At 59.9% G+C, this 26158-nt stretch overlaps 1 protein-coding gene across 1 annotated transcript in view; it reads right to left on the bottom strand.

The window, feature by feature from the left end:
- The window catches only part of EPHA8 (EPH receptor A8), a 33635-nt gene extending 10028 nt beyond the window's left edge, over positions 1 to 23607 (bottom strand). The window contains exons 1-5 of the mRNA XM_026517102.3: positions 23511 to 23607; positions 17993 to 18057; positions 11526 to 12189; positions 4205 to 4360; positions 1764 to 2099 (exon numbers count right to left, since the gene is read on the bottom strand). Of these exons, the coding sequence (XP_026372887.1) occupies positions 1764 to 2099; positions 4205 to 4360; positions 11526 to 12189; positions 17993 to 18057; positions 23511 to 23607 (1318 nt within the window). The remainder of the gene's footprint in view (positions 1 to 1763; positions 2100 to 4204; positions 4361 to 11525; positions 12190 to 17992; positions 18058 to 23510) is intronic.
- Between the last annotated feature and the right edge of the window lie 2551 nt (positions 23608 to 26158).

The following is a 26158-nucleotide window of genomic DNA, read 5'->3' as shown; positions in this document are numbered from 1 at the left end:
CAGAAGGAGTTCTGAGGCCGAGGCGGTCACCTGGAGGGAGGCCCGGTGGGCCTGGCAGGTGGGTGGACGTGGTACCGAGACAGGGAGGGAGAGTCTGGATGACAACAGGCTCTGGGTCTTGCGCGGCCCCACGAACAGTGGTCCCATGTCCTGAGGGGAGAGACTGTGGGAGGTGCAGATCTGGGGGTGCGTGTGGCTAAAACACATCTGAGAGGGAGTGGGAGCGGGCACACGGGCCTCAGGGGAGAGGTCTGTGCCGGTGACAAATGTCAGCATGACGGTGGGGTTCCTAGCCATGGGCCCTGATAAGGTCCCTCAGAAAAGGTGGCCCTGGGTGGACATGGAAGAGAGGAGGGTCCAAGACAAGTGTGGGGTCCCCCAGCCTCCCGAGGTTGTTTCAGGAAGAGGGGCTGGCAGAGATGGAGATGGGCAGGGCAGACAGTGGACAGAAAACGGGGTGGGGGGTGTGCGGGGCATGGGGGCAAGAGAAAAGTGTTCCACGAGGGAGGAAAGGACAGGGAGAGAAGTCTCCACTGCGTGTGGCCAGGTGGGGACACTGAACTGCAGGGGACAGCTGGGGAAAGAGGCCTGACCGGAGCTGCCTGAAGAGGCTCACAGAGAGAGGACGCAGACATGGCTGCACAGACAGCCCTTTCAGGAAGGTTCCCTGGGAAGAGAACCTGTCTGGTGGCTGGAAGGGAGTGTGCCTTCAAGAGAGGGTTTTTCTCTTCATGATGGAGTGTACTGCTGGTGTCAGAGATGCTGGTGGGTTCTGGGGTTCCACCCTGCCCTGGCCAGCCAGCTGCCCCCCACCCCATCTCCCCGGAGACCAGCAGGCAAGGGCAGGGCCACAAGAGCAGACACACAGGCCTATTCCCCACAGTGTCGCCAGCCCCGAGGGCAGAGCAGGGCACTCTGTGGGCGCCCCACAAATGCTGGTCGGATGAGAGTCTCTCAAGTGGATGAAGCCCTAGCATCAGAGAGGGGGTGCCCTGGGCTCACAGTTGGGAGTCCCATCTCACTTGGGGAAGAGACAGACCTGGGTTCGGATCCCAACTCTGCCACTTCCTATGTGGTGACACAGAGCCTCGGTCTCCTCCTCGGTGACATGCTGAGAACGGTTTCTGTTGCGCCAGAGACGGGGTGGGGGCCACGTGCTGGGGTGGCTATGGATGGCGAAGCTGCTATGGTGGGCTCCTGGGTCGGGCGGTCACTTGACAGGCAGGACCCACCAGAATTTGGGAAGGGAGGGGCTCCGGGGCAGAACTCAGCCCAAGAACTGGCTAGGAACCCAGAGATCGATGGCTGTTGTCCAAACCAGTGCAACTAAACCATCCCAGGGGCACAGTGGCAGGTGTTCTGGAAAATGATAATCAGAGTGATTTTCTGTTTTAATGACATTTATCGAGCGTGTACCTTGGGCCGGGTGCTGGGCTAAGCATTTTCATTTCTCTCACCTAAGCCTCATAATAGTACCTGAGGCAGGTACCATTATTCCCGTTGCATCAGGGAAGAAACACAGGCAGAGAGAAAGTTCTGGAACCTACGAATGCCGTGCCGACCTTGTTGGCTTCTTCCCACCTACAGGACATGTTGTCCTCTTCTAAGGGCCTGGAGAGCCTGGAGCTCCGAGTGCTGGGGAGGAAGGCAGGGCGAGGAGAGACAGACCCTTGCCCGGAAGGCCACAGCGAGCCCGTGACAGCACTCGGATCCCACGAGGACCAGGGGCCTGGGAAGCTGGGGGACGGAGCCTCTCCGCCTACCTGCCTGGTTTGTGGTGATGTTGACGACAGCGGCCCGGCGGGGCTCGGGGCTCAGGTCGGACACACCGTTGACGGCCTCGATCCAGAAGGAGTAGTTCATGTGGGCCAGCAGGTTGGCCACCATCAGACTGGCCCGCACCAGGCTCGTCTGCTGGGGCACGAAGCGGGGGCCGCTCCCGCAGGTCTCGCAGTGGCCCAACGCCCAAGGGCAGCGGCGGCACACCGCGTTGTAGGTGATGTCGTTGCGGCCGCCTGGATCCAGGGGAGGAGCCCATTCCAGGGTCACGGATGTCCCGTTCACGCTGGAGATCAGATTCACCGGTGCTGAGGGTGGCCCTGGGGAACAGAGAGGGACTGGTGGCTGCAGAGGGCATTTATCTGGACTGGTCCAGCCCCAACCCCCCATCAGACCAGGGGAGGGCTGGGACTCCCCCACTGGTATTTGGCAGCCCCCAAGGATAAGGTCACGGCCTCCTCCAGCCTCTGAGACCCTCCTAACTGCAGACGCAGCGTCAGACTGGACCCAGTGTCGGGTCTGTGTCCAGAAAGCTCTGCCCCTCCCCAGCCCACTGCTGGACCACAGGGATCCCGGGTTTGTGTTTCCCGAAGTTTCCACCCAGAGCAGGCTGAGAGACTGACAGCCCTGGGGGTGCCCACGGCAGCCGCCCTGGGTGTGAGATGCCCCTGCCATTTGCGTTCCGCATCCCACTCCTTAACCCCAGTGCTGGAGTTATGGCGGAGATCACTGAGCGCTGCTGTGGGGGGCAGGGGAGGTGGCGGGTAGCGCAGTGGGGTCTCTGCGGCATTGGGTGCCCGCCCCCACCCCCACGGGAGCCCCAGTCTGGGCAGCGCAGAGACTGGAGAGCGGGGGCTGGGGGAAGGGGGCTGGGGTAGGCTCATGGGGGTGGGGATTTGAGTCTGGAGGGCGTGGGGGGCCGTGGGGACCCCTGGGGCTCAGAATTCCAGTTCTCAGCATCCCATGTAGGGACTCTTAGATCTTGAGAAAATAGAAGAGCAGAATCTCAGAATCATAGAATCTGAAGGGTATGGAATACTAAAAGCCTTGTCTTTTGCAGTCTTTAAGATTTCTAGAACCTGAGGGCACTGAATTGTGGATCTGGAGGAAAACTGGGGTCTGGCTCGCTAGTATGAGCGTCCACGACCTAGAGCTGGGCTCGCCTTGCCTGCAAAGCCCACGGTAGTCACCACGTCACTCAGCCGTCCTTTCTGCCCTGGCAGGTCCCACGTGGGGAAAATGCACGGGTCTGGGCAGAAGGGGGGAGGGAGGGAGGGAGGGAGACTGTGTGTGTGTGTACGTACTCTCCCACCTGTTACGTACAAGGACCCTGCGGGCTTGGTGTGATGGAGGAGGGGAGAGAGGGAGATTGGGGACTGAGGCTGGGAGAGATTAGGGGGCAGAACCAGTCAGAACTGTGTGACGTGCCCCTCACCCCACAAGAGACCAGGGTTGGCAAACGGGGTGGGCTGAGCTGGCTGCCGCCCTCCCAAATGGGATGGGAGCGTGAGAGGCCCCTTTGGGCCAGGGGAGGAGGCGATGAAGGGGCCCTGTCGGCAGAATGCCGAGACAGTCACGCAGCCCTGCAGGCACGGTGCCAGGGTCCCTTGCAGTCCCCCCAGGTACACAGGGCGTGAGCACACACAACCACACTCTCTCCAGGCACACGCGCCTCCCCGGCAGAGCTAGGCGTGCGCACACTGAACCCACAAGGCACATTCGTTCAAGCTCTGCAGGGGCTCGGGAGTCCCGTCCAGGGACCCAGATGGGCACACAGAGCGCTAACAATCCTTTACACACACGGGCGCAAGGCTCTGACGCTCACACTCGAGCGTACAAACACTACGCAGGCGTCTTCCACAGGCACAGCTGCCGACACAGACACGCACAGTGTCACAATCACTGCAGGCATCCAGGGCGCACGTGCCATCCTCCGAGCTGGCAGCCACGTGTATTCCCGATACACACTCACGCACACGTCGCACACACACTAAGGCAGCTCTGAGCGCTTCATCAGGGATGACAGGGATCCGGCGGGGGCGGCTCCTCTGACATTCCTTTGCTTCACGGGAACCCCCTGGCTTGCCCACCCCAGCTCCCAGGACATCACTGTCACTGCTGGGTGAGAAGATGACCAAAGCCACCTCTCATCTGCCCTCCGAAGCAGAGAAGACAGAGGAAAGGAAGGAAAGATTTCCCTGGAGAGGTGGCAGGTGACATATGGCAGGAAGTGGGGACCCCAGAGAGGTCAAGGTAGGGACCCCCACTGAGCAGAGTTAGAGTCACCTCCCCAACCCTAGACTGGCCCCTGGTCCCAGAGAGCCACGTGTCCCTGCCTCAGCCCCAGAGCACTGGCTCCCTGGAGCCCGGGAGCATGGGGTCCTGGCCCCCGGTGCAGGATTCTGGGGCTCAGGCTGGTACTCACGGGTGCAGGCTGCAGAGGGTGGGTCCAGGGCCGCGCGGTAGTAGCTGAGGTCACAGCGACAGGCCTGGGCAGCGGGGGCCGCAGAGTGGCTGTGGGGAGGGCAGCGGGCGCAGAGCTGGTCCCCAGGGGCCGACTTGTAGAAGCCCAGCTCACAGGCTGCAGAGGACAAGGTGGCTTCAGAGGAGCCGGCCGGGCCACACTGGCCGGCCCAGGACAGCTCTCGCTCTGACCCAGGGCTTCCAGCAGGATCTCCCAAGGGACACCGGTGCAGACCTTCAGCCTCACCCGGTCCTACCCTCATAGGCAGAGGGAGGGACCGAAGCACAGAGAGGGTCTGTGACTTACACTGGGTTGCACAGCAAGTCGGGGGCAGAGCAGAGGCCGGACCCCGATACTTGAGTCCCAGCCCCGAAGTCGGCCCAGGAAAGAGCCTCTTCAAACCAGAGTCACGTCTCCTCCAGTGGCACTTCCTGACCAGGACTGTCTCCAGCCTGAATCTGTCCATCACAGGACCCCCACCCCGAGTGAGACACTGCCTCGAATGTGGGGGTCAAGAGGCTACGCCAAGGGTTGCGACTTGGGGAGGAACGAAAGCTGGAAGGGAATGGAGTGGGTGGCAATGTGACCAGGTAATAAGACCCCAATAAAAATACAGATTCCAGGCCCCCCACAGCCACGTGGGTGGAAGAGACAGCGTGGGGCCTGGGACTCTGTTTTCCAAGCTCCCCAGGCAATGACCCCCTTGGAATCGCAGGCTCCCCCCCCTCCCAGAGGCACTGTCACCGTGACTGGGACGGACCTATCCTGTAGGTGACCCTCTCCCCAGCCTCTCCATATCTGCATCATCTCTTACCTGGATGCCCTGACCTCCAGCCCTGCCTCCCCGGCCCCACCTGCCCGCCTGACTGCCATTTATGCAAGCAGTATTTACGAGCGCCTACTCTGCGCCAGGCACGGATCCGGGCGCCAGAGACATGGCCGTGAACGAGATCGACACAGTCTCTGCCCTCACAGAGCCAGCCCCTTGGAGGGGGAGGCACGCGGTAACGGAGGCTGTGATCATTTCCAGAAAGGAAAAAAGCGGGTGATGTGGCAAAGGGTAAATGGTGGGAGGAGCTAACTTCCTGGAGAAGTAAATGATATTTGAGTCTTGCCTACAAAATAAGAACAAGTCAGCGTTGCAGGGAGAGGAGACATTCTAGGTTGAGGAATTCCCTAAAATGACACCTGGCTCCGTCACTGCCCGTTCAAACCCTCATGGGCTCCCCATGGCCTAAACGGCCACGCCTGGCATTCGTAGCCCTCCCACCGCCTCCTCCAGTGTCACCGCTTCTTCACTGGCTGAACTAAAGGACTGGCCAGTCCCCACATCTGGCAGCTTGTTTCCTGCCTCAGGGCCTTTGCATGTGCTGTGCCTTCTTCCTGGGATGGCTTCTGTCCCCTTGGTCAACCTGTTGAACTCAATTTTAAGATTCATTTTTAACTGTCCCTTTGAATGAAGCCTTTCTCCACACCTAAACACACACACACACACACACACACACACACGCACACACACGCACACACACATGCAGGTACACAGAAGCCACCACTCCCTGCCCCACTTCTGCAGCCCCCGCTCAGGACCACCGCCTATCACACAACGGCCGTCCTGTTTTATCTGTACGTCTGACTCGCCTCCCAAACCAGAAGCTGTCTGTGGACAGCGTCTTGTGACCAGGGCAGGGAGGCCTTGTTCGTCTCAACCTTCCTCGTGTCTGGCTCAGAGCAGAAGTTGTCAGCGCCCGTAGGAGTTTTCGAAGCAAGTGAATCCTGCCATTATCTGCTCTGGGCCGAGTGCGAGCCCGGGAGCTCTGGAGGACTCGAGGCTGCTGGCCAGGCAGCTCCCGGCCGCACCATGGACCTGGCCTCCTTTGCAACAGGGACCACGACAGGTTCACTGGGAAGTCTATCCACTAAGTCCGGTTCTGGGAAACTTGATGCTTGAGAGAAGCTTCCCTTGAAAAGACATCATGTCATTTAAAAAAAAAAAAATCGTATCTCGTTATTATAATAGCTAAAGTCAAGTTAATTTGTAAAATTCTCCCAGCCTGAGAGAAAACCTGAAACCAGGAGGAATGACACTGCCCTCGCGTTTGCTTCACAGACGCGGAGGCCGCGGAGCCAGACGGGGCCTACAGGCTGGAGAGCTGAGGAAAACGTGCCTCCGCTTTGAGACTTCCTCCCTCCCCCCTGCAGAGACCCCAAGAGGTCTCGGGCCTGATGGGGGGCTGGGAGCTTGGGGCTGTGGGGCTTCTAGGTGACACACTGTGATCTCACCTCCTCCTCCGAGAAGTCCTCCAGGAGACACAGTGCTGGGGCAAGCCGAAGAGCCTTCCTCTGGGCCCAGGAATCGGGCAGAGGAAGACGGCTTTGCACTTCATCGGCAAATATTTGTGCAACCCGTTTTTGAGCTGGATGCCCGTAATCCCCACTGTCGTGATCAGATCTGTGCCGGTCAGCATTTCAGGGGCCGTTGGCTCATTCTGCCCGGCGCTTATTTGTTCCTTCCCCCAGATTTACTGAGCTGCTACTATGGAGCCGAGATAAGCAAGAGCGGGTTCGGCTCTCGAGGAGCTCTCTGAGCCGTGACAGGCACAGAAAATGCGTGGTGACACGTCGGTGTGGTTCATGGCACGAAGGAAGCCCGGTGAGATGGCCCACAGTACTTGAGTCCTGACCGGCCACTTAACTTGTCAGTTAAGAGCAGAGACTCGGGAGCAGGCTGCCTGGGTTCCTCTTCTGGTCTAACCCCTTCACCTGGGCTAAGGGATGCTGGGCAGGTTGCTGGGCCTCAGTTTCTTCATCTGTAAAATGGGGATAATAATAGGTCCCACCTGCTAGGGCTGTTTGTGAGGGGGACCTGAGTGAGGACATGTGAATTCACGCCAGGACCATGCCTGGCACTTATCACCATGCTATGTGGCTGGAAATAACACGAGTTTGGCAGGGAGGACACAGGCCAAGGACCTTGCCTGAGGCTCCCCGCTGAGAAAGAAGGCAAACTGAGGTGGGGGAGCCTCTGGGGCCCAGGCCCTTCCCCCACCAGCCTCTCAACACGGGTGCAGGGCTTAGAGATGGCCCGGCCATTCTGCCGCTCGCCGGTGGGTGCTTCTCACACGCTCCGCTTATACCCATATGGCTAGAACGTGTCAAAGCCAGATTAATCCGCGCAATGAAAATAAAATAATCTTTAATAAGAATACTAATCACCAGGCCTCGGGGAGCCCGGAGACCTGGAGGCAGAGCCGGGAATTAATGGCTGAGACAGATGGAGCAGCTCTGGGCTGGGGCCCGGCCCTGCCCGCCGACCCAGGGCGCTTCCGGAGCCCGCGTGCCCGGCGTGTGGGCCGAGCGCCAGGCGGGGCCGCTGCCCCTGCCGAGGGCACCTTGCCCAGGCCGCCCGCCCGGCCGGCAGCTGCCTGCAGCCCCGCCACCTCTCCCCTCTCCCCCGCCAAGAGCCTGAGATTTGACAAATAAGGTGTCCGCCGGTGGATGACCAAAGGAAATTAATTCTAAATCAGATTTTAAACACAGTCAGGAAGGCGAAAGAGCTCGTGGCTCACGCTCCCCCTCTGAAGCAAGACTCTCTGATATTTATAGAAAAATGATTAGGGCCTCCGAGGGTGGTTTGTATTCTGCGTCCAGGTGACGGGAAGGACGGCAACCAGGACTTTCAGACTGGGGGCTGCTCCTCCATGGGGTGATGTTCTGAGAGGTCTTTCCCCTGCCTGGCGGGGGGGCGGGGGGTGGCTGCAGCCAGCCGTGGGGACAGGTGCCTGGGCCTGGCGCTGTGCTGTGTGGGGGGCGCTCTGGTTAGAGATCTGGGATCCAATCGACCCCTCCTAGCAGTGGGCCCCTGGACCGGTCACTTTAGCTCTCCGGGCCCTCGCTTCCCCACTGGTAAACTGGACCGGCTCCCCATGGCTCTGACGTTCTTCTGCGGGTCTCAGTAAGGCCTCGCAGAGCCCCGTGACTGGCTTGGTCCCTTCTCCTGGACTCCACTGTCTTCTCGGTGAGATCAAGTGTTCCCTGGCCATGTATGTGGAAAGCTGTGAGGGGGAAAGCAGGGGGCAGGGGGCCTGCAGGCTGGGAGGGTGGCTGTTGCCCTGGGCTGGGCCCTGTCGCAGGCCTCGGGCTCTGGATCCCCTCCTCCTCCTAGAAGGCAGTGGGATCAGGCTGGGCAAGCCGGGACCCCAAGGCCCAGCCCTTCCTCCTCAACTTTTTGCTCAGAGACAACTGTCCGATGGAGAAGGCCAGGCGGGACCCACGGTCCTCAGGGTGTCCCACTCAGGTTGGTTGGTGGCAGAGGGGAGATACAGCTTTGAGAGGAAGAAGACAACCCACATCGCCCAGAAAGGCACCCCCAGTCTGTTCCCGGCTCCTGTTTGGCCCCCAACCTCCCCACTCTCAGGCTACCCACCCAAGGAGGGGTGGGGACAGGGGCTCCTGGCAGGGCCACCAGCCGGGGCCTCCCACCTGTGGAAGGGCTCCGTGTCAGACCCATGCTACTTCTCCCAAGGAGGTTACACAGACAATCCCAGAAAGCCACTCACAGGGGTGAGAAAAGTCTCTCCTCGTGCGACTTGCCACTGGCATTCCATCCCCAGACCTCTCTGCCTGCAGTGCATTAGGAATTAATATTTTTTATAAAACCTATAATTATCTTCCAACTGGCATAATTATGTTGTATTGTGATTTAAGTGTAAAATTCAAAATATGCTGCAATTTCCTAACCCCGCTTTGGCATTTCTTTATTATTTTTTATTAATGCACCAGCAGTTCCAGGCAATGGGGATGGCCTCGGCCTCTCCCAGCCCTGGGAAGGTCCTGCTGCTCGGGACTAGGGAGCTGCTTCTTCTTCTTCTTTTTTTTTTTTTTTTTTAAGATTTTATTTATTTATTTGACAGAGAGAGGGACAGCCAGTGAGAGAGGGAACACAAGCAGGGGGAGTAGGAGAGGAAGAAGCAGGCTCCCAGAAGAGTACGGAGCCCGATGTGGGGCTTGATCCCAGAACCCTGGGATCACACCCTGAGCCAAAGGCAGACACCTAACGACTGAGCCACCCAGGTGCCCCGGGACTAGGGAGCTTCTACCTGCCGTCCTGCCCTTGACTCGCTGCGGGGCCTGGGGCAAGACACATTCCCTCTCTGGGCTCCACTTTCCACCCCTGTCAAACAAGGGGGCTGGAGCACGACCCGAGACCTCTGGCCCCACCATCAGGAGGACCAGTTTCCAAGGAGAAGGGTGTCCCACTGCACGCTGGACAGGAAAGTGTCTTACTTGCGCTTGCTGGCTAAATCCAGAGTTGGGGTCAGTGGTTGACCTTAAGCAGGTATCCACCGACCAGCTGGCCCTATTATTATGGCCTGTGCTGTGCCAGTGACTAACTGTTGTGCTGTTACCCCAGGGAGGAGGGAAGCGGGGTCTGGCAGAGGGCTCTGCGGACCTAGGAAGCAGTTCAGGGCTCTGGAGGGAGCCAGCCTGGGATCAGAGCCCTACACTGTGATTTAGCTTGAAGGGCTCAGTTTGTCGCATCTGTAAGATGGAGATAGGCTACCTCGCTTAGAGGACTGGTGTAAGCATGAGAAAGTGTGTGAACTCCCCGAGTGCAGGGACTCCCCGTGCCTAAATCCCCATGCCTGGGACACACCCGATGCTTAACAGAGTGAGTAACTGCCATGACGAGTAAGAGGTGCTTACGAAGGTGCCCGGCCCACGGCAAACACTCGAGAACTGTTGCTAAGGGACTTTATTGTCCCCATCAGAAGGAGGGGGTGCTGGAAGCCAGTTGAGATGGACTGTGATGGGAACCAGGAGAGGCTGGAAGCCTGGGAGTCTGACAGATGCGGCCACAGGGGGCAGAGCAAGTCCAGAAACAGGCAAACGTCACAGAAGGTGCTTTGGCGGTTAGGGTCCCAAGAGATGAAGACTCGTAGCCATTGAGAGTGTGAAGGACTTCTTAAGGAAACCGGAGAGCCCCAGAGAGGGGCTGGAAGGAGCCTGGTAGCTGGATGGAGTATTCTGATCCCAGAGATCTGAAACTCTGGACCTGTGCCCCGCTCCGTCCTGTGAGCACTAAGGGGTCTTTCCTGCCTGCGTGGGGCTGAGGGATGGGTCCCGTCCCACGTCTTATCTGGGGCCAGGCCAAAGCCTCTCTGATCTCTGCATAGGAACATCTTCCTCCCCCAGGAGCACCAGTGGTCCCAACAGCAGGCTTCGCTATGCTCTGACTGGCCGAGCAGCCATGTGTCCAGCCCCCCAGGGAGGCCAGGGAAGGGCAGAGGGCAACCAGGCTGAGACCAGTAACATGGGGCACCAGCTGTCCGTCCAACCAACTCTCGCAGTGTCCCGGGTGCCTGGGATGCCCGGCTACACCGGCCCCACACGGGCACAGTGCAAGGGTGACACGCCCACAGCCTGGGGTCTGGGACTGGCTCCTGGTCTCTGGTCCGCTTGCGTGGAAACCCAAGCCGCACGCTCATGGGAACAGGAGCCGTGCTGTTCCATCCTCGGCTTCCCCTTCCCAAGGACCTTGGCTGTCCTCTCCCACAGGTCCCTGGACAAGATCCCCCCAGACACAGGCAGGCGGGGTCAGCTGACCCAGGGACACACCCAACGGAGACCATGCTCCCTGGGCGCCCCTGCCTGCACACCTTCCCAGTGGCCCCATGCTGCACGCCTGCCCTCAGGGACTGCTGCCCCTTCCCTCCACTCCACTCCGGAGCCAGACTTCTGGGTTCAAATCACAGCTCTGCCGCTTCCTAGCTGTGTGCCCCTGGGCAAGTTGCTTTGCCTCTCTGTGCCTCAGTCTCCTCCTCTATAAACCAGGATCACAGTAGCTTCTATTTCATAGGCTAGCTCTGGGGACTAAATGAGTTAATATGTGAAAAATGCCTAAAACGATGCCTGATGTAAGGTCGCTCATAGTATCGTCCCCTCCCACAGGCATGTCCCCAGCTGGACGCCCAACCCTGCAGGTGTCCCCAGAGGTACGTCTCCGCAATGCCCACAGACGGTACCACCTGGCTCTGGTGTGTCTCCCTCTCTTCTCCCTCCCCCTGCTCCACACACACACACACACACACACACACACACACACACACACACGCACGGCCTGGTGTATTTGCCCACACAGAAACGCCAGCGGGTCACCCATCTTCCCAGACGCTGTTTGCACCCCCACCCCCATGCCTGCCGACCGCAACACCCCCCCACACCCCGGCAGCCCCGCCCGGACTGAGCCCGGTGCCGCCCGGCCGCCCACGCGCGGCGCGCTCACCCACACAGGCGTCCCGCCGCTCCTCGTAGCCGGCGCTGCACACGCACTTGCCGATGGGCACCAGCCACGCGCCTTCGGCGCTGCAGTACATCTTGGGCGTGTCCCGCTCCTCGGAGTGCCGCACGCACTGGCCCCGCACCTCCACCAGCGAGGACGAGTCGGCCCCCGTCACCGCCTCCGAGAAGGCAGCCAGGTTGCGCACCGTAGTGGGGCACTTCTTGTAATAGATGCGGAGGGACAGGATGGCGAGGCATGCCCCGATGTCCTGGAAGGCCAGATAGAAGCCGCGCTTGCTGAGGGGGCCCACGCCGCGCACCTCCGTGTTGAGCTTGAGGCGTCGCACGCCCAGGTCGGCACCCGTGAAGCTCTCGTCAGCTGCAATGGTGTCAATTTTGAGGAACTGGCTTTCTTGTGTGCTGGCGCCCAGGTCGCGGTCCGACTCCAAGTAGTAGAGGTTGAAGGTCTCCTTACAGGTGCCCAGCACACCGGGCATGCTGTTGCAGTCACGCAGGGTGAACTTGATCTCGGCGTAGACGCGCCGGGCACCGTCGCGGGGCACCCAGCTGGTGCGTAGCCAGTTGTTCTGGTTGGGGCTCATGACGTTGCACACCTGGTACGTGTGGATGGGCTGGAAGGACTCGTCCACCTCGTTGATGGAGTCCCACTGCGGGCAGACAGAGCGCAGCGCTGCAATGAGCGGGAGCACCCCGCCCCCTCCTGCCAGTCACCCCTGCCACACATTCGCGGGCCGGGGGCATCCCTGGGAAGACCGAATGTTCTCTGCCCTTGAGTTGCCAACCTTCTACCGGACCATCACTGTGAGATGTGATCCCCCCGAGTGCCACACCCTCCAAAAAGTGTTATTTGCTGCATTTTTACAGATGCGGAAATAGGTGTGAGCCCCGTGTCTGAAGCCACCCAGCTAGTGAGTGGGGGAGCCAGGACCGGAACTGATGCCAAAGCTACAAGACCCAACCCTGTGTCCTTATGGTGGCTCCAAACACTCCAGGGTGGGAGGCTGGGGGTGGGGGGTCGACTTTGCTTGGGTAAGTCAGGGAGCCCACGGGTCGTTTCCTTTCAGTTGCCAGAGGGATCTTTCTAAGGCATGGACCTGACCATGCCCCAAAGCCTTCAACAAGGGAGTCCCAGCATGTGGGAAAGTTGAACGTGGTGGCTTCTGTGCCAGGTGCTAGCCAGGCATCAGTGATTCAGAAATAAATCAGACTCGATCAACAGAATGAAAGACAACTCACAGAACGGAGAGAACATACCTGCAAATCATGGGTCTGATGAGGGATTGATATCCAGAATATATAAAGAACTCCTACAACTCAACAACAAAAAAACGAACAGCCCGATTGAAAAATGGGCAAAAGACTCGAATAGACATTTGTCCAAAGAAAACATATAGATGGTCAAATAGTCCACGGAAAGATGCTCACCGTCACTCATCGTTAGGGAAATACAAATCAGAACCACAACAAGAGACACCTCACACTCACGGGGATGGCGAGTATCTAGACAACAGTAAATGACAAATGCTGGGGAGGACGTGGAGGCACTGGAACGCTTGTGCCCTGTTGGTGGGAGGGTAAGACGGGGCAGCTGCTGTGGAAAGCAGCGCGGAGGTTCCTCAGAAAGTTAAAAACAGACCTACCCTGCGACCCGGCAATTCCGTTCTGCGTATACACGCAAAAGAATTGCAAGCAGGGTCTCAAACAGATACGTATACACTCGAGTTCGTGCAGCATTATTCGCAGGAGCCAAAAGGTAGAAACAACCCAAATGTGTCCCTCGTCGGGTGACTGGTACACGAGATGGGACGTAGCCAAGCAATGGGATGGTGCTCGGCCTTAAAAAGGAAGGAAATTCAGATGTGTGCTATGACACGGTGAACCTCGAGGACATTACGCAAAGTGAAATAAGCCAGCTGGGAAAGAACAAATATTGTATGAATCCGCTGAAATGAGGTCCTCAGAGCCGTAGAGACAGAGAACGGAATGCTGGTTGCCAGGGGCCGGGGGCCTGGGGAATGGTGAGCTGGTGTTTCATGGGGATGGAGCTGCAGTTTGGAAGGATGAAAAGAGTTCTGGAGATGGACGGTGGGGACGGTCACATAACACAGTGAATGTACTTAATGCCACTAAACTATAGACTTAAAAAGTGGTTACGATGGTAAATGTTGTATGTATTTTACCACAACTTTTTTTAAAAAGAAAGGAAGGAACATTCCAGAAATATTCCCTTCCCTTGACCACCCCACAGTCCATCAGACAAGGTGGTGGAGGGCTCCATGCCAAGCAGGGTGGGCATCCAGGGGGTGGTGAAAACTTCCTGCAGGCTGAAGCAGGAAGCTCTTGCGGGGATGGGAGGGAAGAGCCACCGAGAGGTCAGGAAGTATAAGAGACGTGCAGCGAGCACCAGATAGCCCAGCTTGGCAGAAGATTCACATGCAAGACCCAATGCTGGGAAATGAGCCAGGAGCCGAGAGGTCAAGACCTGTTGGTCTCTAACCTGCTGTGTGACCTTGGGCAAATTGCTGTTCCTCTCTGGGCCCTAGCTTCCTCAACTGCAGAACGCTGGTTGGCTGGGAGCAGTCACCGTGGGTGAAGTTCCGTGGACCCCTGAGAGCCCTGAGGAGGGTCTGGGGGCTGAGGGCAGATGGAGGGGATGGGCTCTCGGTCCCTGCCTTGGGTCAGCCAGAGATGCAACGCCTTGCTCTTCTCTCTTGGGGCTCTATGGGCAATTGTCCTTGAACTAGAGATCCTATTGCCTAAGGGGGTGGGGGAGGTAAAAACCACTCCTCGTGATGTTCTGAGCATCTGTAGGGTTCTGAGTGACCCGCAAGGGCTGGAGTGGGGACCATGGGGGTCTCAAGTCTTTCCTGTCTGACAAAAGCCCCTCCATCTCATCTTATCTTGGCCAGCATGTGGTCTCAACTCTCCGTGCCCACATCTGTAAAATGGGGCCTGGACAGGCCCACCGCAGCGAGAATTGAGAGGATGAAAGAAGTAGGCTGCCAAGGGCTCGGCTTGGGCCTGGCACAGCCGGGCACCAGAGGAACGGGACGGCTATGATGCCGACCTGGCAGCATCTTCCCAGCCCACCTGTGCCTGCCTCCAGGGACCCCTGGGGAAGAGGTCCAGGGTGTGCCAGCCTCACCTGAAAGTTTATGCCTCCTACACCCCTTACCCCGAAAGGACCCCCCGGGACCCCACGCTGTAGCCAGGGCCTCTGGGCAGTGCTGTGTCACATCTGGGGTTAAAGTCATTGTCACAATTAATGGGGCACCAAAGAGCCAGCCAGCTGCTCCCTGTCTGGTTCCTGCCAGGGACCTGGACAAATTAATCAGCTCCATCTGAGTCTGCTCCAGCCGCTCTACCAACGCCAACGGCCTGGCCTCGCCCTGCCAGCCCCAGGGGCTGCTGCAGACGCCCGGAGCGGCACGGATTCCTGGAGGCTGGTGCAAGGATGGAACGAGCCCTGTTCTCCACCTGGGCACCCCCGCCCCCCCCGCCTTCTAAGCCCCGGTGCCCTCCTCCTCCAACCCCCGCCATTGCTCTGCAACTCTGTCCTCTGTCTGCAACAGAACGCACTGACCCTGGGGACTCCCCTCCCCTCCCTGAAGCTTGTGCTTCCCCTATGTGAAATGGGCTGGCGGTGCCGCCCCTCCCACCCACTCCAGGGGCTGCTGAGGCTCGGGTGAGACAAGGGAATGTGTCTCTCACCTAAGGCAGCGTTGGGTAGCGCCTGTTAATTCACTGGAAGCGATGGAACAGGTCCCAGGGTGCGGAGGGAGGGGCACAGCCTGGTGAAGAGCCTGGGTCCTGGGCCGGATGTCCCCCAACCTTCGCAGAGCTGCTTAGCCTCCCAGAGCTTCGCGTTTCTCCCAGGAAAATGTCCCTTTCATGCACCCTCACTGATGACAACTGCACGTAGCAGGTTCTGCGGTCGTCCCCGTGTTATAAACGGGGACGTGGAGGCCAGTGACCTGCCTGGGCCACACTGATTACAGGCAGCAGAGTACGGGCTCGTCCAGACCCAGCAGCACGCTTGGCTTCAGGCTGTGCGGCCTTAGCTGGCAACCCGGTCACTCTGCTGCAGCTGGAGACAGCCCTGCACGGCCCTCGCTCCCAGGCTGCTCACGAGCCTTCAGAGTCAGAGGAACCTCATGGACCCCCAAGGACCATGTCCACAGGCTCCCTAGCCAGCTGGGCAGGAGAATCCCCTGGAAAGCTTAGGAAACAAAAGATTCCCAGGCACCTCCCCGGACCCCCCTGGACGCAGAGCCCTTTGCTAGCCTGGAACAGGGTCAAGGTCTAGAGTTTGGGAACCAGCGATCTCCCCCAGCCTTCTCGCCCCTCTGGCAAGCCCCATCTCCAGGCCCCATAAAGATGGAAGGTGGTCCCGGCTCAGCAGACAATGCTGGAGGGCCTCCCACCCTCTCACGATGAGGACACAGACCAAAGAGGAAGGGGACTCAACGCAGGCTCTGGGCCCAACTGATTAGAGTTTGAGTCCATCCTTTGGAAACTGTCTGAAGGCAAGTTGTTCCTTGCTGCTCTGAGCCTCAGCTTCCTTCCTCTGTGAAATGGGGTGGCTGGACCTACTCGCAGGATTGGTTGTGGGGATTAAATGAGATCATGTCTGTGAACTGTTCAGAGCTGTGTGAATATACGTTACTTGTTCTAACCCCCCAACAGGATAAGATAACTCTGAGCCATGCTTTACAGCACCCTGCAAGCAAAACAACCTTAGATTTCCAGCACGACCAGCAGCAACACAAGTCCAGTCATGGTCCCACCTGATTAAAGCCCTTACAACTCCCTGTTACTCTAAAAACCCAGTCCTAAGCTCCGAGGAGGAGAGAGAGACAGAGACACCCAGAGCCCACCTGGGGCCAGGCCCACTCCTTCCTAGCTGCTGGGTCTCAGGGGAAAAGCTGACCCAGCCATCGGCCAGGCCGTCACCTTACTCAAGGGTCAGTCCCCTGCCATGGGCAGAGCCAGCTCACTTTCTCAAGTCCCTTCACACTCTGCTCGCCCCCGGGAGACAGCCATCTGGGGTACACACAGAGGAGCAATTCACAGAGAGAAACTGAGGCCCAGGGAGGTTAAGGGATACCTCAAGGACCCAGCCTTTGCCCTTAGGCAGGGCTGACCTGCTCAGGCAGAAAGGCGTTCCCTCTGGGGTCTTGGGCCCACGTGGCCTGCTGTGAAGCTCCCTGAGGCCTGGGGCACGGGGGCTACTGACAGTGGACTCGGCTTCCTGCTGCCCGGAGACGAGAGCTCCAGAAGGAGAGGAGGGGGGCTCTAGCCTGCCCCCGCCACAGGCCACAAATGGCCTGGATGAAAAGTGAAGAAATACTCCCACTCCCTTCACAAATATTCACTCTTGATGTCCTTGTCACCATCATCGTTAACATTATGACCCTTGTCTCTGGAGCCGTGGAGGCCGGCGCTCGCGGAAGAAGTCACGTGTGTGTGACACGCCTGTGTCTGTGGCATGGATGTGTGTGTGTGTTTCTGCGCATGCGTGCAGGAGGAAATGTCTGTGACAGAACCATGACACACGCTACTGACAATGACAGTGATCGTACATTCAGTGAGGGCGCACCAGGTGCCAGGCACGGCGCCAAGACCAGGTGTCACCTCCCCTCAGCCTGACAGCAAAGCCCACGAGGTCGTCACATGCTCATCCCTCGCCACAGACGGGGAACTGAGACTCAGGGAGTGAGGTGGCGACCACAGGGCCGCCCTGCTTGTCGGTGGCAGAACCGGGCCTCCGCCAGGCTCACGGATTCCCCCCAGGTCTGGATAAGAGAAGTGGAAGGTCGGGCAGTGCAGCCTGGAACCTGGGTGCCCTGGGGTTACCATGCCAGCTCCCCAGGAGGATGGGAGGGGTACCACCTGAGAGCCCAGAACCCACGGAGACCTGATGCGCTCAGCCCAGGGTCACCATGGAGCCCAGAAGAGCCTGGGGGCTTGGCTACAGTGGGTGCCGACGGTGCCACCCAGATGATTCTGATGGACAAGAATAACACGTGGGAGTCCCAGGGGCCCGGGTGGCTCCTGGTGAGGGCAGGGCATGAGGGAGGGGACCAATCCCGATGGGGTGAATGGCCTGACTGGGGCCCGTCGTGAATCTGCAGGCCCAGAATGGACATAAGGATCTCACACCTACAGCCTTAGACTTAAGAACCGGGAGCCCAGCACCAGGGTCGGTTCTGTAATCCCAGGGGTCTGCATGAAGAAAGGAAGGAAGGTAGGAAGATAGGAAGGAAGGGATGAGGGAGGGAGGAAGGGAGGGAAGGGGGGGAAAGGAAAGGAGGGAGGAAGAGAAGGAGGGAATCAGCAGCTCTGTTTCTAATTGCTGTGTGGCCTTGGCTAAGTCCCTTCTCCTCTCTGGGCGCCTGCTTCCTTTTGGTCTATCTGATGGTGACACTGGCCCCACTGCTGGTCACCTACCCCGTGAGCCGGATACGTGAGCCAGCCCCAGTCTCCGTGGATGGTGGACGTGTCCAGCAAGTTCACTGTAAAACAGGAGAGGAGAGAGCATCAGACCCCAGGACACCCTTCCGCAGTCCCACAGCACAGCCCAACCTGGCCACGCTGGTCTACTCTCAGCCCCGAACACGCCAGCTCCATGCCTCACTTCCCCGCTCCTTCGGGGTCCGCTTCAAGTAGTCCCTCTTGCCTGAAGCCATCCTCCACCACCTGGGCCCAAATGTGACCTTCCAGACCCCCGGAACACAAGCTGCCCCAAGCACTGGGCTTCCCTGGTTGGTGATACAGTGGGATGGCTAAGAGATGGGCTCGGGAGTCCAGGAGGCCCCGGGCCAGATCCCCAGCCCCGCCATGTAGGGGCTGTGTGTTCCCGAACAAGTCCCTGCCCCTCCCTGAGCCTCAGTTTCCCCCTGTGAAAAATGGGCGTGACGGCGGGTCCTGCCTCCCAGGTGCTGTGAGGTCGGCCCCATCCTCACCTCACTCATGGGACACGCTGGCATTCAAAAGCCCCCAGCAAGATTCGCACCGTGAGGTCGTACCTTCTGCGGGAGGACCGGCCCCAGCTTTGCAATGGCTGGCGGCCTGCAGTTGTTCGTCCTCTGAGCACATCGGTTGTGGGGGGGCCTAGAACAGTAAGAGCTGCCTCCCGGCCCTACTGTGCACCGAGCTCCGCGAGGGGCGCGTTAGATGCCTCCTCCGTAACCTGCACGGCGACGGGGCCGAGAGGTGGTGACTCTTGTCTCCATTTGACCAGTGAAGACCCTGGGCCTCGGGGCCACGCAGGACCGTGCTCGCAGCCCCACCGGGGCAGGCGGCAGGGCTGGCTTCCAGAACACCCGCGGGGGCGACCACAGACGGCACCGCCAGCCCCAGCGGCCCGAGCCCAGGAAGCAGAACCTGTGAGCCGTCACCGTGGCTGGGAAGGAGCTGGGTCCTGAAAGGCAAGTCTATTCTAAGCCAGACCCCCGAGGGGTCGAGGGGGACCCCGCTTAGTCTCAACAGCACAACAGAGAAGACCTTGACTTTGGAGCCAGACAGGGCTGGGCTCAGATCGCAGTGCGGCTACATAGGAGCAGCTGACTTTGGCTTCTCTGACCCTGTTTCCTCACCTGTAAAATGGGGATAACGACATCTAGAGAGTAAACTGTAAAACCTGGCATCGCTGCCTTATTAAAGCTAATTCCCTTTCCCCAAGTCCTGCCCCTCCTGCCTCTCTGATGAAAGCGTGCTAAACTGTTAAGAAATCGGGGTTTGAATCTCGATTGCTGTGTGTCCTCGGATCAGTCTCTTCACCTCTCTGGGCCCCTGCTTCCTTCGATCTATCTGGTAACGGGAGTATGAGAGGGCTCTTGGCTCCCCATTCCCAAGGCTTCCCGTTTCTCGCTCTCTTCTGCGCACCCGCTCTCCCAGCCCGCAATCACGGGCTTCCACCTAGGCTGGCTGGGGTAGGTTCCAGAGGGTTAACCGCTGGGGCCCTCCTGGAACTTTTCTGCAGGGAGGCGGGGTGTCCTTCTGCCTGAAATTTGCATAGCTCTGTGTCTGCCCCTCCAAGATGGAGACAAGTGTCTTCAGGAAACGTCGGAGTGAAGATGCTCTTATTTGCTGATTTTCTCCCTCCTCTTACCCTCCCACCCCATTGTCAGGGACCCCAGAGGGGAGGCCAGCTGGAGAGAGCTTGCAGAACAAGGGGAGGGGCCTCTGCCCTCCTCCCTGGGTCCCCAGGGGTCAGGTGGGATCAGGGGATGGACCCAGTGTCCGCAAAAGGATCTCCCCTCCCCAGCCGGCCCCACGCCAGGGGCGCAGGCAGAGAAGCCTTCCCGCCTCCCTCCCTCCCTCTCAGGCAATGGAGAGAAAACTGGGTCAGGCAAGCTCTCTCCTCCTGCTGGCTGGTGGGAGGGGGAGGGGGCCGCACTGCAGTTTCCCCCAGACCAGCAGAGCCTAGTCGGGGAGAGGATGGTGACGGGGGACCTGTGGGCTCCCCCATCCCGACCCACATTCCAGATGGGGTCTCAGAGCTGGAGGGCGCGTTCTCCAGTCCCCTGAACGCAGCTCAGACCTGCCCCTACCCCGGGGCAGTCAGCGCAAATGTCCACCACTTAGACTCCTCCCCACCGGAGCTGCACGACTGGTGGGGCAGCCGCCAGCAGAGCCCACTCTCCAGGCCCTTCCCACCCTGGAAACCTCACCACACTCACAGCTGATTTTTGATCAGCCAGCCAGGGGGCTCAGATAATCCAAAGATAAGTCAAAAGTCGATTCTATCGGATTTGGGAAGAGCTATAGGATTCTAGGGCTGTTTGTTCCAACTCCTTCCAGACGCTTCTCTGTCCCTGCCCTCCTCTCCTCTCCCTTTGTGCCCCTTCTTCCCTACCTCCCACGCCCTCCCCCTCCCATGGGGGGCTGGGGAGGAGACCCAGCATGCCTGTCACAGGCCTGCAGGGGATTGCTTGGGGGCCAGAGAGAAGCCCAGCCTGAGCCCCACTCCCCCTGCGTCCCCTTGGAAACGCAAACCCTTCTGTTCACCAGGCCTGGGCTCACTCCCCCTCTTGCACTGCTGGCCTGTAGGTCTGTGTGCCATCCGTGAAGTCAATTCTCCTCTCTGGGCCCATCTCCCCATTTGCCAATGGGAGGACTGGGCTCATGGTCTCTCGGGCCTGCAGTGAAGCGAATCACTTAACCCCTCTGTGCTCAGTTTCCTCACCTGCAGGATGGCTGGAGGCATCCCTCTCAGGCCTACCCGCCCGGGCTGTTCTGGGCTGTTCTGGGAGATCAAACGGGTCCCTCTCCTGCTCTGAGAAGCACAGATAATTCCTAAGCCTTTCCTGTTCCACTGTGGAAAGCATTATGCGATTTCTTTTTTTTTCTCCAGCACCGTCACCTTCCCCCATTCCATTTCGCTGAGACTAATACTTAAATTGATTTACATTCCCCGAGGACGCAGCGCATGATGGTGAGGCTGGAGAATTCGGGTGGCCAGAGGATGTCAGCCAGGATGTGAACGCCTCGGCGATCGCCCCAAAGTGCTGGATGACCCACACCAGAGAGCGATGAGGGGCTACGAGCCTGGTGGGGCTCAGGGGGCAACTCTGCAGGTGTGGGGCCCTCTCCTGCCCCGTGAGGGACCTGGCACGGGGGCACTCGGCCAGGCCGGGGCACTGCCACGGTTGCAGAAGCCCATCTGGGAGCAAATATCCCTCCCTGAGCGCCCACAGTCTCCCTGGCCAATCCTGGCACTGCACCAGCCCAGGAATGATACTGGGAAGGACTCCTGGCCTTCGGGAGAGAGGGCTGGCCTTTGTGGAAAGTCTGCCCCAGGCTGTCCAGCCTGCATGGCCCACCCCCGCCCCGCTGTGGGTACTCTGCTGCATTGGCTGGACAGGCGAGGACTGGCCCTTGGACAATGCCTCCGTCTGCCCCGGACAAAGACATCCCCACCTGCCTCTTTCTGTGGCCCTTGCCTCTTCCCCAACCACTGCCCCTTCCCTGGGCACGTCCCCTCTCTCACAGGCCTGTCTTCTGCAGGTGAGCCTGCTCAAAGTCACCTCCCCCGCGGGCTCTGGGGTGTGCCAGTCTGCCATTCTGGAAGGTGCTGCCTCCTTCCCGGAGCAGATACCTGAAGCGAGGAGTTGAGGGTGTACTGTCCAAAGCCCAGAGCCTCAATGTGGACCCCACAGCATCCCGCTGGTAAGACACTGTCCCCTCCCCCAACCCAAACCTGGGAGTCCCCAGGCCCTTGTGGCCCAATCCGGCCCTCTTCCCTACTCACCCGGCCCCCACCTCGATTCTCTCCCGGTGTCCCAGGAACCTGCGTCTGCTCACTAGCCACCCCAGCTGGCCCCGCTCTGCTGCGCCCTCACCTCACCTCTCAGCTCCCCTGCCGTAGTCCCTGCTCCGCTGGAGACTGACTTCATCTACGTGTGCATTTATTACGTGCACACGCATTTCCGCGGGCATGAATGCAAGCTTGGGGGTCTCGTTATACATGCAGTATCCGCCCAGGGCTGTGCGTGTTTTCATGTGCACGCCTCTGTACGTGTGTGTGCACACGCGTGTCTGTGCGCATGTATGCTGGCTGCCCTTCTGTGTATCTGACTGTGGGTGACGTTGAGGTGCGGGGCGGTCCATGCATGGGAGTCTCTACAGGCCTGGGTCTATGTGTGTAAATCCGATGTGGGTCCGTGTGTGCATGTGTGCTTTCGGGGACGGCTGTGTCTCTGAGCTGTTCGTGCGTGAGGGGGTGGATCCTTGGTGTATCTGAGTGTGGATGAGGCACACTGGCTCTGGAGCTCCCTCGCATGTGGAAGAAGTTCATCCTGCCAGGGTAAGAACACAGCTCTGGACCCAGGACACCAGCCCCTGGATCCTGCCCAGATACCACGCTGGGCCTCCTCTGGGCAGAGCTGGAGGAGCAGAGGAGATCCTAGGGGATGGGAGGTGGGGTGCAGAACAGAACCCAGGGCGGCATCCCGGGCTGGACCTGGACTTCAGTGGGGCTAATTGTACGTGTGTGTGTGTGCGCACACGCCTGTGTGTGCACGTGTGCTGATGTGAGGCCCTGGGTGTTGGGGGACCCTGATGGGTGCCTCTTCCCAGCCTTCCTTGCTCCTTCCCACCACCAGGAGGTCACCTCCCAGACCTTTTTTTGTTCTGAGTGTTCAGCCCACACTCCTCCCACCCCCCACCTCCTACCCCTGGGTCCCCTGAGTGGCTGGATTGCCCCCGCCTTGCCCCTGAACCAGACCCGGCTCTCCAGGGCCTTGCCTGCCTCAGCCCCTCTGCGGCCCCTCGGCCTGCTCCTCACTGTCCCCTCCTCCCAGGGCCACCCTCCTGCCCACCAGAGCTGCCCTTCCCCTCCAGCTCTGACTCCCCCCAGCCGTCCGGCCCTCCCACCTAAGATTCCCTCTCTGCCCCTCTGTCCGGCTTCCCACAACCTGGTCCTGCTCTCTGCTCCTCCTTCCTTAGTTCTTGGTCCCCTCTCTCAAGGCCACCCCTGCCCTCTTCTTCAGCCTTCTGATCCTCATCTTGCATCCCTGTGTCCCTCTGTTCTCTGTCCTCTGTCCCTGCCATGTCCCCTGGTCCTGTCCCCTGCTCTGTCCCCTCTCTCCTCTATACCTCTTCTCTTGTCTTCTGTCCCCCCCGTCCTGTTCCCTCATCCCCAGTGTCCAACCCTCAAATCTCTGTCTCCAGCTCTGAACCCCTCAGTCCTATCCTCCCTCGCCGTCCCCCAGACCCCGGGGGCCTCCGTCCCCCAACCTCAAGCCCTAGGGTCCCTGTCCCCCAGTCCTGTCCCCATCTCCATTGCGCTGTCCCTTGACCTCGGGTCTCTCCCGCGGTGCCATCCCTGTCCCCCGCCCTCCCAAGCCCAGGAATCCCAGCCCCTTTGGCGCTCAGGGTCCAGGGGAAGGAAGTTGAGCCTAGGGCAGCGGGCGCCGCGCCCCGGCCCCTCGGCCGCCCCCGCCCCGCCGCCGCCGCTGCTCACCTTCGCCGCGCGCCGCGGACACGCAGGTGGCCGTCGCTGCCGCTGCGGCCGTGACGACCCACAGGGCGGGGGGCAGGCGGCCCCAGGCGGGGGCCATGGCCGGGCCGGGCGGGCGGGGGCGCCGCGCACCCTCCAGCTCGGCCGCAGCGGCCGGCGCGTCGGCGCGCTCCCTCGCTCTCCCGCACACCCGGCGGCCGGGCGCACACCCCGGCGCACACGCCGGCACACAGCGCACACGCGGGCACCCGCGCCCGCCGCCGCCGCCGCCGCCCCGGGCGGGGGCCGGCCCGTCACGGCGCCGAGCCAATCAGCACCGAGGCGGGGGTGGGGGTGGGGGACACGGAGCCGCACCGCTGACACCGGCCCGCGGACCCCGCCGCCGCACGTGCGCACGCTCGCACTCACCCGCCCGCACCTTCGGGGGGTGGCGCGCGCCCCGCGCCCCACGTCCACACGTGGACTCGGAGGCGACGCGCGCGCCGAGCCGCGGTCAGGGCGCCCCCCGCGACACCGGGACACGCAGACCCACCGGGGGAGTCCCCGCGTGGACACTCACGCAGAAGCGAGGCATCCTCCCGCACACTCACGCTTACGTGCATGGCCCAGACACACGCGCCCAAAGTGCCTGGCGCAGTGACACACTCCAGTGCACCCTCACTAGTTCCCGGGTGGAGGCTCAGAGACCCATCGAGAAGCACTTTGGGGTAAAAACTCTCCCCCCACCCAACACCCTGATGACTGGGCACGAAGAAGGCACAGGCGAGTTACAGGAAAGTAAAGTGCAGTGGTCAGGAGCGCAGGCTCACACACTAGACATATGAGATTTTCAATCCTGGCTGTGCAGCCCTGGGCATGTTTCTTAACCTCTCTGAGCCTCAACTTCCATATCTGTAACACAGGAGGAGCAGTCTCTTTGTCCTAAGGTTGTTAGGAGAATCCTATTCAAGGACTCAGGTAAGGGTCCAGCGTCCTGCCAGGCACACTGCCGGGTGCACGGTAATGGCAGCTGTTCCTGGATGGTGGTGATTATCATTCCCTGTGTTTCCCTCCCCTGACTTCCCCCACCTCCAGTTCCATTCCCAGGAGTAGGGATCCCATCCTGGGAAGGCTACCGGCTGTGTGTAGAGGGCAGGGACGTGGGGGCTCCCTCCAGGGGCCCTGCCTACCACCCTCAAGGCCCCTGAGAACCTGGAGGGCCAAGCTGTCTGGGAGGCAGAGAAGAGACCTGCAGCTCCTGGGGGGCTGGCCCTCAAGTGTGGCTACCCCCCAAGACCAGTCTGGACTCTGCCTCTGACTTAGCTGCCACAGCCCCCCGCTTAGCTCTCTCCAATGGCACTCCCAGCCCCAGGGCTCACCGGAAGAGTTGGTTGGACCCACGGCTGGAGGTGGCGTAGAATGATCCAGGCCATTTGGGGAGGGCGTGCCAGACCGTGCTTTAGGCGCTTATGAACTTGCTCTACTTTGAGCCTCGCACAGCCCTGCAGTGGAGGTGCAGCTAAGGAAACCGAAGCGAGGAAAGACCGTCATTCACCTTACATCACACAGCTGGTTACATGCTAGAGAGGAGCTCAGATCCAGACCTGCTGGACTCTCAAACCCACTTCTCTCCTGTGCCTCTTTCTTAATTACAGAAAGGGGGAAGAGAGCTCAAATTAGGAGCCCTTTCCTAGGACCAACTGCTCAGACCAACTGCCTCAAAGATGTAGTAAGCCCCCTGTTACCAGAGGCATTCAAGCAGACACTAGCTAAAGGCTGTTCATTGATGCTGTGAAGGGGGTGGGGGTTAAAGGGAGCAGATTGGACTAGACCCGGAAAGGCAAACTTGAATGCCCCCATGGGACAGGCGGGCAGCCTGATGAAACCCACTAGGGGAGTCTTCCCAGCTCCAGCTCACATCGCTGTAGGGATGGAGGCCTGATTTTCCATGCTTTCAAGAGAGGTTTTATAGCTGGAATTTGTATGTGTTATCTCCTAATATTTAAAGTCGGCAGCTAATGCAAACATTTTCATAACAATGCAGTGTGGTCAAGCCCGCGGTGGGGTGGCCACAGCTCCTAGGACTCTAGACCTCCCTGCAGGGCTCCTCACATAGACAAGTTCCTGGCTGGCTACTCGCTTTGGGGGCACCGGGGGAGTGGGCACGGCGGGACAGAAAACTGCACACAGAGTTCAGGATGCAGTCACCAGCCCTCGTGGGCACCGCCTCTCTGGCCAGGGGTCCCAGAAATATTTACTGATGCGAGGAGGCTTTGCTGGGGGCTGGGGTTCTGCATTTCCAGGTTGAGGTGGAGCCGGCTGGGCCTGGGTTTTGCCCGTATTGCGATCTTGTCCAGCTGGGGAATCCTAGAAGGACTCCATAAGCACGAGGGCTGGTTCTCTGTCGGGGGTGGGGGGTCTGCTCCATATTCCGAATCCTCTTTAGCAAAATTAGAACTGCATTTCACCTGAGTTCCGCGGGGGGGGGGGGGGGGGTAAGCCGCTTGCTTTCGGTCATCTCCTTGCCCCCCAAACTTCTGGGATGCCCCAGCCCCGGTGTGTCCTGTCCCGGGTCCCTCCCTCCCACCCCTTCCCCTCTGCCTGTCCTGTGCTGCAAAGTAGCAACTTGCCTACCCACCAGTGGGAAGAAAGAAGCCATTAGACCCTTCTCC

Source organism: Ursus arctos, unplaced genomic scaffold (assembly GCF_023065955.2).
Source record: "Ursus arctos isolate Adak ecotype North America unplaced genomic scaffold, UrsArc2.0 scaffold_32, whole genome shotgun sequence".
Lineage (NCBI taxonomy): Eukaryota > Metazoa > Chordata > Mammalia > Carnivora > Ursidae > Ursus > Ursus arctos.
Note: the sequence above shows the minus strand (reverse complement) of the source record. Positions and strands in the feature narration are given on the sequence as shown.